Consider the following 13,892-nt stretch of genomic DNA (forward strand, 5'->3'; position numbering starts at 1 on the left):
CAGTTTTTCAACCCTTGCCATTTTAGAATGAGGATGGATAATGCAAAATAAAAAAAATCGTTTTTTTTTCTACATATACTCTTCTTTCAAGTTAAATATTACATATCAGAAGATAGTGTCAAGTTTTTGACTTAAATTATTTTTTATCATTAATACCAAAATTGAGGTTTTTTACCCCAAATATACACCCACTTCATCTTTCGAGTAAATTACTGCTACTATACTAAACTTTAGAGTCTCTGCTTTTTGAAAATATGGTATGAGGGGCTTTCCTTGTCATCTTTGATGAGAAATATTGCTTTGAAAAAAACTGTGTTGGCAACAAGCAGCTCCACCTTAAAAGTAATCACACATGTACCATGCCGACAGTAATCACAAATTCTTCCTCACACTATCATCTTTAGAATCTGAATAAAATTATGGAAGAGAATAAAGATTTCAAGAGATTTTGGTTCTTTTGAAGAAAATGAAATGAATTTCATGATACTTCTTGACTTTTTATAATTTTATGTCCATCTGTTTCATAAAAAACTGAAACAATTTTAGAATCCAGTAAATCCTGGTGTTCAATCCAGCAATTACTATGACCAGCATGCCTTATTGATCAGATGGAAAAACGTATCAAAGAATGTACAAAGAGACAACACTGAAAGACTACCTAGAATTCCCTTGCTAACAAGTGTACAGTAAAGCCCTCGAAATTTCTCATTAGCAGCTGAAATGATTTTTCATTGACAAATAGTGTTTTAGTGCTTCACTTTTCTATGGGCATTCAAGATAGATTTACACTGCAAACATGAATATACACTCATGTTGCCATGGCAATCTGAACAGCAAATACTCTGAGTGATTGAGTGTCTTGCAAAGTCATCAATCAATCACACATGAATGCACAGTAAAGTGTCAACATTTTAATGGACTGTGTGCATACACTTCATATGTATGGGCTTGTTTAGTCTGCTTTTCAATCGCTTGACAAGTGAACTATGAAAAACGCATAAAGCAGAAGAGATTCATATTAAATTGATTACGCAGTGGACAAAAAACTTTCAATCTAGTCAGTTCTACATCCTGAGGTCTATTTGCTGCGTGAAATAGTAAGAACACAGATGATACTCTTAAAGCTGTTTTCTCTGAAATCAATGACAGAAAACAGACGCCAGAGTGCACTGACTGAAAGATTCAATGGTGTGTGGGTTTGAGTTGGTGGACACCAATACAAGATTGAATCTTTCAGTCTACAGTTCATAGGGGTTGGAAAATCCCTGAAAGTGTTCACACATTTAGCTGAAGGGGTCTGCCATGTATGTTGATAAACATGTGTTTGTATGTGTATGTATGTGTGTGTATCTGTCTGTCTGTCTGTCTGTTTGCATATATATATTTACACTGTTCTATATGCATATTTAGTACACATTGTCACACATACAGTCCCATGCTACCTTGGTAATAAATAAATAAAATAAAATAAATAAATAAGTTATATATATATATATATATATATATATATATATATATATATATATATATATATATATATATATATATATATATATATATATATATATATATATATACATACACAAACATGGAAAGAGAATTTATATATATATATATATATATATATATATATATATATATATATATATATACAGAGTTCGCGTTTACGCAAAAATCGTGCGTATTTACGCATTGAAATTGACTCTCTACGCATTTTTTTCATCATTATGCGTTTTCTATACGCAAAGGATAACACCGAAAGCACTCCCCACGACTGAGCTTAGGCGACAACCAGACGAAATTTGTTGCAACACATTTCTGTCAATCACTCATTTTGTGTGGAAAGTTTCGGATTCTCTGGGCGTTGTCTGAAAAATTGGCATCGTAGTCCACACGTTATCACGTTAGGCATGTTATCATGTCAGCTGTGACTATGAATTACGTTGCTAATTTTCAGGCGAGCGATAGTTTCTGAAAGTAAGTGATTGACAGAAATGTTGCGACAAATTATATAAATGCCAACCGTGCACGATCATCGCGTCTCGCTGTTCCCAAATTTTGATCAAGCTCACATGCAGCATGGCGTCGAAGCAGACAAATCTGTTTTAATTTCTTTCAACTTTGCTCTACGAGTCCGTGAAAAAAATGATTCATTGGTAGAGCTCGTCGGAATCCCGATAAATTTTGAACACGGCAGAAGTGTCTGGATGGTAACTGGTCGTTCAGGCACCAAGTCGTTTCGGCCCAAGTCGTTTCGGCCTCTCAATTTCCGGTCCCAAGTCACTTCGGCACCGCAACCCAAGACGTTTCGGCATCTGTGTTTCGATTTTTTTCCAAACTATTTAGTAATTGACTGATCCGTCATATTCGTAAGCGTGACCTTTGCGTTCTGACCAGTACTTTATGTGCATTTTGTGTGAATTTTGCCGAGCTGTTTCCTCACCGCTTTCAAACTTTTTCCGTGTCGGCGGCTATTGATATCGATAAACTTGTGTCACAGATTTGAAAATGATATGAAGTTTTTTCTTACGGTCTCTTCCCATGTTCTCACAAAGATTAAGCATGTACGTGAATGTTAGTTACTATACTTTTTAGTACTTTGATTTGTAACATTACGCTCCAGCACTAGTTCCCACGGGTAGCCTTCAGCGGTGTCGAAACGTCTTGGTTGCGGTGCCGAAACGACTCAGACTTGGGGCCTGAAATTGGAAGGCCGAAACGTCTTGGGCCGAAACGACTTGGTGCCGAAACGTCCAGAAACCGTCTGGATAAGCTGCCATAACTCTAACTTTTGGGTTGCCCGATGTGTTGTGACGGTTCCATTTATACCCTTCGCTGTTACGTTTCAACATTGTTCAAGTTGTTCGTTAAACTGTTTTCATTAAAATAATGTTACATCGTACAATCCGAATATGTAGTGTAGGTTTATTCAACGGCACATTGTATTTTGCTGTCAGTTTATTCATCAATCGAGTGCGGAAGTGAAATTACGCACTCTAATCCAGCCATTACGCAATTTTAGCAGACTAATGCGTATGCCGTACGCGAGGAGAAAAAAGTCACCGCGAACACTGATATATATATCATTTTTTTTTTTTTTTTTCTCTCTCTCTATGTTTGTGTGTGTGTGTGTGTGTGTGTGTGTATATAATAGATGCAAAGCAAGCTAATAGTATTCCATTTACACCAAATGACATGATGGGAATTCTCACATCAATATATACAAATCTAATATCACTGAAGCTGAACAGCTGTACTGTTCAGAGAAATGCTAATGAAATACATGCAAAGTCATGATGATGAAATGTCAGACATACATTTTTGATATCACTCCACACACCAGTAAAATTAATGATTTTACAAAAGATATTAGTTAATATTATTCATTGGGTGTAATTATCATGTCTATGTTATTGTCACAAAATACGCATTGACATTGTGGGGGAATACAGAATTTTACATTTTTTTGCATTCCTGAGTTTAACCTTTCCACTGCCAAAACTTTGAAGGTTTTTTGGACAAGTGTGGTTGAACCCAAAAAGCATAGAAAAGGTGTGAAGGAACTGAATGCTTCAAAACCTGTCTAAACTGTACCCTGAATAAACTGAGCATGCACTCTGGCACCAATCAGGGTTCAGCTTACAAAGGTGAATGAAAATGACAGAAAGAAAGAGCGCAAAGTCAAAGAAAGAAGAGACAAAAGAGAAAGAGAGACAAGGATGATGAGAGGTGATGTTTGGGAGGGGGAGGGGGTTCACTTGGCCTAACATTGTCATATAATGATGGTCAGACTTATAAGTGCTCCATTACTTGATTATGTTACACCATTATTAGATACAGAAGGAAAAATGTTTCATTTCAATGAGTAGCTTGTGTTATAAACCCTTCTGAAAACACAGATCTATGCTTCTTAGGAGCTTATGAAATTAAGAATTTGTTACTATTGAAACTTTACACCAAAACACCTTTCTGGTTAGACTGTTCACTAGTAAATGTTTTTTCTACTCTACATGGAGAAGTGAATAAAATGATTGTGAAAGGGACATTACCGTTGTGATTATGAAGTTAATGTTTATTGTACAGAGCCCTGATTTGACTTCAGAAGATGGCATGGTTTGTTACATGAGTGCGGACAAAAGGGCAGACACATGATTATATTGATGAATATTATTTTGACCTCGTCAAACTGTTACAATCTGACTTTGACTGCTACTTTAAATTTGATGAAATGTTCCCTTCAAAGGCTTATCCTTGATGTTATACAATCTACATGGTTAATGATTTGGATGATTTGGATGATTTGGATGGTTACATGGACACTAAGTTAAAACTACTGCACTGCCTTGTTGTGTAGATGTGATTCCCTTTTGGTGAACTTTGAGAAAAGTGGTTTCTACTACAGGTATTATCATATGCACTAAACCAATATTCATTTGTATGTTATTATTGATCGGTCAATATTTCTAACTCAAATTAGCAGTTGTATTTCTTTAAATTTTAGTAAATCTCTATAATTTCTTTCAAAACATTTCACACTAAGTTTCTCCACAAAAACTAGGCATGCATACACAGTTTAAGCCACCCCTACCACCGCGTCAGCACAAAAAAAATACAAATTTTAAAAAAGCCAGATGATGAAAAAAAGGCAGCCATATTAAGCCAAGTTAAGTGAACTTGATGAGTTGTCTAATTACGCACTACCGGTAATAGAATTTGGTGTACTGACCAATGTTTCTGGCCTTTGTCATAGGTGTATATTGGAGGAGAGTTGTTTCTTAGCATGGCTATGGCATAGTCCATATCGTAAGACTTGAAGAGGACATAGAAAGAAGTAACCTAAAGAAAGAAAGTGCATTAAGCATCACAAATTAATACAACACAGCAAACAAAAATCAGTGACCTATCCCAGCCTCACATGTGTTTCTGAAAAGGTCATTTATCACTAGATGTAATTTATTTTTTCCTTTTTAAAGCCTCATTTATTTGGATACATTTGAAATTCACAGACAGGGTTATTGGAACTGGTGCAGTGCATCAACACCACGCTGTTGTTGTCAGTTGGGAGCATGACTTGAAACAATTTTTTTACACTATTTTTGTTTGTATGTCAATCACAAGGTCTTGTTCTACTCCTAAAAGTATGTTTAAAGACCTCAGGACAACTTAGCTTGTCAATACAACCTGAGCATATAATATACGTGCAAAATGCACTTATATCTGGGCTTGAATAAGAATGCAATTCACCGAGTTGATATTCAAAACAAAATAGTGTTAAGGGCATCAAAAATAATGTTACTAGCCATTTCAAGGGGCTGGTTTTTGATCAGCTTCGTCTCTGAGCAAACTGACTACATGTGCACAACTTTCAACGGAGAAATGAGGTTAAAACTGCAGAAACAACCACTAATGCATAAACCAGAGATTGAGGACTGTCCCTTTAGAGTGTGGAGATCTTGCTCAAGTAAACAACATCATGGTCAGTGCCAAGGGTTGATGCCACTGACCTTGGAGTGTACTTCAAACCTGGCCACTGGGGCATGATGCCTTCAAGAATTGTCAATGGCCTCTATTCTACACAGTCCTGAAATTGCCCATGTTGCTTGTATCACAACTGAAGATATTTGGGCTGATGAATAACAGAAATTTCATGAGCAGATCTAACAATTGCAAAGTGCTAGGTGAACAGATTATGTACAGATGAGAAACTTTCAGATAAACAATCACATTTCAGAAACAAACAGTGAGGCAGTGATATATTGGTCACACAATTAATCACACTTTTCAACTAAAGCTGTCAATATCAATGTTGTGGTTCTCACTTCTTATAGATGTTTTTCATTTCTTTGCAATAAAAACGTAAATTTTCAGTGACAGGAATGTTAAAATAATTTTTCATTTTTCAGTGACAGGAATGTTGAAATAATTTTTTCATTTGTGAAAACTTTGTCAAATCAGTTGGCCAACACACTGATATGACAGCTTTTGGGGCATTACCATGGAAACAAGATGTACGACTCTTGTTTCGCTGGTTTTGCACACTGCACAACTTGCGATAGAATGTCCTTTACTGACCAGCTCGTATTCCGTTTTTTGGAATGCAAGGCTGGGGGTTTCAATCCTCGAAGCATTCGATCAGCATAGTCAATGTCATATGTCTTGAACTCCGTATAGAAAAACTTCGTCTCCTAGAAAATCAGCAGATATGTTAGTTGGTATATGATTTCCTCCACTGGCTTTGATGTAAACTCATGATAAAAAAGTTACACCAAAACTTGAAAGGTTTTGTCACTCATTGTAACTACCGGTATGGTTGATGAAATCATTTTTTTAGAAATACTGTTTACATACCAAGTATTTGAAAGTGTGATTATTTTGGATATACCTTGTATTTACATTTGAACTGGTTATTTTTGTACTGCCTTTCTCATCTCAAATTTTTGTACAGCCTTTCTCATCTCAAATTTTTGTAATACCTTTCTAATCTATTGCACTTGTTGGGGGTTCATTTGAAGCTCTTGAAATAAATACAATTTTCACCACCTTATTTTCATGAAATTACATCAAAAATTTAAATTTTTCCCATAGACTTAACACAGGGATGGCAGCCATTTTGAATTTTGGTTACTTGTTTCTCTGGTACCAAACTTCGCATAGTGACCCCCGATTTTTATTCTTAATTCTGAAGGAGAATGGTTGAAAGCTTCCTTGGGGAAAGTTTGAGCAAATGTTAATAAGCCTTTTACATCCGAGGCGCATATCCATCAAACAAAGTATCTATAAGACTACCAACACATCTTGTTCTGCTGATTTTGTTTCACATCTAACCTGTATTTGAATTTGATAAATCTTTGCTCAAATTATCACAGGCAAAAATAACATCAGCTGTACAATATCATGCAGCTCCAAGAAATGCTTTCAATAGGAAATGAAAATTGATACACTTATTAACTTTGACTGTATGCAGCCTACTTGTTTTCATGATACATATATCCCTCAAATTTCAATGTTGATTGTTCAATCCTAAAATGACAACAAATGAAAACAAGACTTTTCTTTTTACGCCGCCAAGATTTATGTTGATAGCCTAGATCATGGTAAGATGTTTTTCATGATTGGTATAGCTCTCCCTTCTACCGTCTATGGTTAGCTGTAGAAATGCTGTATCAACAAGATATTGTGTGATGTAACTGTTGTTCTCAAGGAAAGCCATGTGATCTATTTGTGTTCCAGATCTCATAAAATCTTCTGTTTCCTGTTTTTGTGAATATTTCCTGAGGCTGTCAAGTAGAGATTTCAATGGCTAAGATTTTTCAACTTAAAGTATGGTCTATTTTAATTTCCATGTGTTACATGATATCATGTCTGTGCAAGAGCTGAGGCAATATATTCTGAAGTTACTCATTATGCAGTGCATGTTGGTTTTTTTGTTTTCTTAACATACCCTGAGATGATGTATCAATTATGAAACCAGGACAAACAGATATATATAGGTTTACTTTAAAATCATATTCTCTTTCTTCTTCATCATCTCAGCTCCTCATGATACTTACAGACTGATTTTGAATCTCCCTTGCATACTGGGACTCTGGGAAGAAAGTGTAGAAGGAGGTTCTTGTACCGACATCTTGGGCAAATCTGCCTTTAGTCAGTGCCCTGTTTACCCTGTATGAAACCAAAACACACATTGCTTAATGGTGATTCAAAATGATGTACAATTCTTTCCTACTGACATTTCAACTTTGCATTCACATTCTTTGATATTGTTGTAAATCATATGTGGCCTGTGTGTTGATAGCTGGACATAATTGCCACCTTGATTTCTGTAGATATGTCTCGCGCATAGAGTGGACAAAAAGTTCTGGCTCTCATAAATGATCCATGATCCATTTTTTTTGAAATTTGACTTGATCTATAGAATAGCCCTAGTGCCCACTCCCTTCCCTCAAGTCTTTTAACCTGTTCACCCCAGTTCCCTGCAAACAGGGCCACAATTACAATAGATAACAATGGGTTTGGATCAAACCATGGTGGTGAAAGGGTTAAACACGACATCAAAGCATTGCCAGTTGCCTTCAATCCCTCCAAGACCCACTTACTCCCTTGTCATTGTCCCATCAACATCATTTCAGGGCCAGAAGCTGAAACCTATGATTTTTTTCATTATTTTTTGTTTTTAATGCCAGATTCTTGTTCTACTCCCCAAGGCATGTTCAGATACACAGTATATTCAGTTTGTCAACTTAGTCTGTACCTGTGTAGACTGTCCTTTTATTGTTGACAAGTAAATTCCAGTCTGGACTAGAATTCAAATGTCAACAACAACAGGTCAATTTATACATATAGACACAGTGTTGAAAAAATACACAGTTTGTGTTTCAACATGCTCTACAGTGTGTAGTCGACATACAAAACAAAGTTAGTGAAAAAATTATCAAAAGTTACATCTACAGAGCATTTATTTATGCAAATTTGTTGTTTATAAGTTCAGTTGCCACGTACCAAAGGCTGTCAAAAAGAACAATGTCATGCAAGATACATGGGCTAATGTCTTGGAAGCTGTTCTCCAACTGGTTGGTACTGAATCTTACAGTTATAATTGAATAATACAAATAGACTCCCTAAGTTGGTGTGAATAGCGACAATGACCAATCAGATGTAACCTTCCGAGCATACTGCACACCAGCAGAGATATACTGGTAGTTTACAGCAAAGACAATCTTTGCAAATAGAAATAAAGCATAGGGTTTAGAGTTATCAGTACTTTGAACATTTAACAACACAGAACCATCATTATGTAGATATAAAAATAAAAAATAAACAAGAAATAAACAAATATATAGAATAAATACATAAACAAATAAATAAATCAATAGATGGACATACTCCAAAAAGATGACAATGCATTGGATCATGGGAAGAAAACCCTACATGCCTTACCTGAAGACATAATCATGAGCATCAATTGTTTCTCCCATGTTGGAGCCGTTGAGTACGCCACCACAGCCAACTACTGCACACCGCACACACGCTGGCCTCTGGCCACCATAGACATCGGGATTTGTGAAATTGGGATTGTTCACAACGTGAGCTAATACTGTAAGATTTTAAATGCAAACAATACATGAGTTATCCTAAGGCAGGTCCATCTTGAGTTCACAAAGTCTGTGTGTTCTCTGTAAGCATGACTCTAAAAACACAGTGAGTAGACTGTCTTCTTAAAGGTATACAGTCATCTGTAATCTAAATATGCCCATATATAGTCAAACGGGCATTCCTTGGTATTCAAAATGCCCATGTGAGGGCACTGTTTTTAAAAAGCGGCCACCCCTTAAAATCTGTGATTGGTTAGATTTTCTCTTTCCATGGTAACTGTGGCAAAATTGAAAAAGGTGACAGTATACCTTTAAGTACAGTATGTAGTGGGTTTTTTTTGCTGTGAAAAGCATGTAAAGGGTACACTATGTTAGGGGATAACCATAAGATTTCTGGAGGATAGTGGAAGCGGTGGTGTCAACATATTTTTTTGTCCATCATTGCCAAAATTTTGTTTCAAAACGTGCTCCAGCAGATAATTTTTTTCCCGTACTACTGCAGGCAATGCTAATCTTTTTCTTTCAGAACGAAGTGTGTAAAAGAATCAACGTTTTCATTAGTACAACCTGTAAACTATGATAGCAGACGACTTCATGCATTTATTTTTTCATATGTAATAAGTATAGTACAAGATGAATGATGGAAATAAATATCGATGTGAAAAATAAATTCAAATTGATAGTATGCATTGATCTTCATGAAAAGTAATTGCAAAAGCTAGACTATGAAAGGGTTGAGTGTGGGACAGGATATCACTGGCCCTCCCATGGTAGAAAATTGTTACAGTAATAAATAGAGATGTCAACACTGCATTTTATGAAGTCCCAGGCAAATGGATTCCACAATGCTGTACACTATGAATTACTGAAGAAACGCTTACACACTTATTCTTCAGATGTCAAACAGTGTGAAAGAATATTTCTACATGGACATTGTTCACCAGTATTATGTCCTTAAACTTCTTGTGAAGGAAGATGCCCTGGGATTCACTAGAAACTGAACAACTTTGTACAACATTCTGACCTTTTCATAAAACCCATGGGACTAATATTAAACAATTTTACCATCGGTGATTCAACCCCTAGAGAACACTGCAGGTACATGCATTGAATGATTCTCACAAAGTCACTGCACTCTGTATCTAGGGACAATACCTGGATATCAGTCTGTACTTTTGTGTGACTACTTTTGGATATTTTTCAGCAATTCATGATCATACTTCATCTTCATCGTTCAAATCATGATCAAGAGTTTTGGTACACCCATTGTACAGTGTATTGCAGCCTTGTTGATGTATTGCAGAGCAAATAACAAGTCGAGACTTGCACTAAACGATGGACGTACCAAAATGTATAGGAAGGCTGGGCTACACTCTAATAAGAGAAACTGAACACCAGGCTTATTGACATGTTCACGATTGAACAATCAAAAGACTTTAGTTGATGGACAAAGAACAAAATCCCTAATCAGATTAACAGATTAAGCCTCAGGGTTTACCGCAGACTGTCTGCGAAGCACATTCTATTGCGCAATGTACCATATACAAAACAGAACAAACCTCAGGGCATATTGCATAACAACAATCACACAAACCAAAAAACTGAGGGATTGTTGACCTACTGTAACACATAATCTTATATGATGATGAAACAAAATGAACAGGCATAATGAAATTGTAAGGTATATAGAAATACTTTTTCTATATACCTTACAATTTCATTGTAATGTAATATCAAAGGGCAGGCTATTGATTGCTCTATTTTGAGATCTATTTATACCAAATATGTAACACTCTCCACACCATGCCCCAGTGCCCTACCATGAGTGACTAAGGTTTCACATATGCTAGTATATTGTCTTCTACACATTACTTTGCTATTGAAACCAATTCCTTGATAGCCAAAGTTGTTACTTGTTCTCAGTTGCTTAAACCTTTCACTACCAACTTTGAATCCACCTGCAATTTCCCTAAATTTCCAAAGTTGGACTTCAAAATATGAAATTACATGACCTCAAAATGGCAGAGTGTATACTCCAATCAGGTAACAAAGGATATCATATGGCACTATCTTTTTGTTCATCTCTAACTTTGACATAGTGCGCCATGATGAGCAAAAATAAGCAAAAGGTTTAAAGCCTTCATTTTTCAAGGCATGTACATATACTGTTTCCTTTTGATAAATTTTTTCTCTTGCATGAATTATTCAATACTACAGGTTTTCCCTGATAATATGGCAACCCTCTGGGCATATCAAAAATTAAAATGGTACAACTTCAGTATTATAAGTACACTGTCAGCATTTATCATAAGAACTTTACATTTTATGTCATGCACATTTTCTCTAGTATTGTTAAATGTGCCTAACAGTAAACTGCACATTATATACCATGCCCTGTCCATCGCATTTTGATTGGTTGAGCTGAACCATGTGACTGCCCACAAATACACAGTAATGGTTTGTCTACATGCCCGAGAATATGAATAATATCGTAAACATAGTAACTTTACAGCTAAAATGAAAATTGTGATTTGTACAAAAATCATAATCAATCACAAAATAAAATGGAGCAATTGAGGGCCAAGTTTTAGACACTTTTTTCAAGAAAATCTCTGGATTTGCAAAATATTTGCAGCGTGCACTACTCACTGACAAGTTCTGGGGCCCCGTTGTCGTTCGCACAGGAAATTTTAGTAAATTTTGACAGTCTTTTGGGGTTCGTTGATAATATAATGGAAATAACAGACTCCGTGCTGACCATTAATGTTTATTTATGGGCATGGGCGAGAGGAAAGCCAAATTAACGGGCTCGGCAAGCCTCGCCTGTTAATTTTTGGCTTTCCTCTATGGTGGTGTGCTTTGCGTGAATCAAAAGTAAACTACCATCAACAGAACATTTTTGTTTTATTGTACTTGGGCCTCAGCCCAAGTACATTTGTTTTCATTCCGTGGGAAAAAACTGTAAGGTATAACCATTTCCGGCTGAGACCAGGGAGGGCAAAATGTATTGGCTTCATCTTTCTTGGCATAATAAATGGCGTAATGATGTTAACTGAATGGAAGTGCTGCTCTCAGCCAGTCTTGAATAAGTGAGATGTGAATATAAATGCTTCTCTATCTGAGTTCTGGCCACAAAATCTTCTGAATATAATCAAAATGTGCATCGAAATGCAACAATTAATGCACCCTCCGTTTCCTAGGCGATGGCACGACCCTTGCTACACCCACTGGACGAGCCAAAGTGGGAGGGGTAATTTCGGTTTGGTCGAACAGGAGGGCTCGAGACCAGAATTTAACATTTAAACTTGAAACATGTTTAATCACTGACAAGATGTGGATTAGTGTTAATCAAAGAGAAAGTTTGAAAAGGAAAGGTTTTATATCCCGGACACAATGAAAAACATTACGACTGGAAACTGTACCCCCGGTGAGAATAGTAATGCCCACAGCGATGGAGAACACTTATCCTTGAGCTGAGAAAACCAGACCATCATTTCGAAATAGAGCTGCAGATTCGAGAAGCTCGTTAAAATAGCTAGGTACAACCCCGTAAGGGGTGGTTTCGCGTCTTGAGGGCAAATTTCGCCTCCTTCATTTAGAAATCGTACGTTTGTTTTTCCAGGGGAACACATCATTTGACACAAAATTTGCATGAAAAGGGGTCGCCAGTAAGCACGTGGTCAAATCTGGCATAAGAAACAATATGAAATGTTGGGTAAAGCCAGTCCAAAAAAACTGATTTGAACTTTTGTGTTTTGTAATTTATATCACTGCAGTAACATGACTTTTTTTTGACAACATCACACAATGTAATACGTTTTGAAACTGAATACTCCGACGTATTCTGTGTCCCCTTTGCTAAAAAATACGGTATGCCGATTACCATGTAAGGAGATGATGACGTCAAGACAGATTTGTAGTGCGTTTGGTCTTGGAATGTGCACGAAGTTTTGTCGAGGTAGCTTGTGTATTTATTTCCTAAATGGGAGATATTAGGGTCGATCTAAAAGAAGGCCGATGTTATGATACTCTAAGCGAGCTGAACTCCAATGCGAATGGTTGGATAATTTGGAGGATGTCTAGACTGATCTCGTCTCATTAAGATTATTTGGCGGTCAGTATTGAATTTCAACTGCGTCACAAGTTTGCGTCGAACGGTCAACGAACGATATTTTAGAAATCTGGAGACATGGCACATCGCAGTTTTATTTTAGTATTTTATATTTTACAAAAGATGTAAGAAGCAATGATTTTGTTGAAAATTCTGAAAAAAATATAGGAAGATTTGATCGCGAACACATTTTCACTTGGGGGTCAACTAGCCCTGCGTACGATGCTGTGTGTTCCGCTACAGCTAACCGCCCCGCTCACCACAGCCCTGCAAAGACCCGTACGTTGGGTCGGTGACTTCAAATCCATTTTGGGACTTGACGTAAAAGCCAAATTACTGCCGAAATTCAGCGTTCTTGGGCCCAAGTCGTATCCCAGCCTACCTCAGCTACTCGATCGCTTCCAAAAATGACAGTCTTTTATTCACTTCTCGTAAATAACCGTCGATGTCGGCAACTCTCTCGCTGGCCCTGCGTACGATGCTGTGTGTTAGCTGTAGCACATAGCATCGTACGCAGGGCTAGGGTCAACATGGGGTCGCAGCCATGTTGCCTCAAAACTTATTTCTGTCTGCACTCAAAACTCAAAAATGTCGCATATGAACCTGAAAAATCGATGTAATTTTGTCAAACTTCGGCGAAATTTCAGCCTATAGACAAAATTTCATCTAGGTAAGGTAAATTTACTGAA

At 36.7% G+C, this 13,892-nt stretch overlaps 1 protein-coding gene across 9 annotated transcripts in view; it reads right to left on the reverse strand.

Annotated features, from left to right (window-relative positions):
• LOC139140051 (alpha-N-acetylgalactosaminide alpha-2,6-sialyltransferase 2-like) overlaps window positions 1-13,892 on the reverse strand; it is a 61,869-nt gene that overhangs the window by 5,559 nt on the left and 42,418 nt on the right. For 5 of the 9 annotated variants that reach the window (XM_070709048.1, XM_070709050.1, XM_070709049.1 and 2 more), the window contains exons 5-7: window positions 8,938-9,094; window positions 7,551-7,662; window positions 6,073-6,185 (exon numbers count right to left, since the gene is read on the reverse strand). In XM_070709048.1, the coding sequence (XP_070565149.1) occupies window positions 6,073-6,185; window positions 7,551-7,662; window positions 8,938-9,094 (382 nt within the window). Of the gene's footprint in view, window positions 1-4,726; window positions 4,837-6,072; window positions 6,186-7,550; window positions 7,663-8,937; window positions 9,095-13,892 lie in introns of all 9 variants that reach the window. The other 4 variants (XM_070709052.1, XM_070709054.1, XM_070709055.1 and 1 more) reach the window with 1 other exon arrangement.

The sequence above is a fragment of the Ptychodera flava genome, chromosome 9 (assembly GCF_041260155.1).
Source record: "Ptychodera flava strain L36383 chromosome 9, AS_Pfla_20210202, whole genome shotgun sequence".
Classification (NCBI taxonomy): Eukaryota; Metazoa; Hemichordata; class Enteropneusta; family Ptychoderidae; genus Ptychodera; species Ptychodera flava.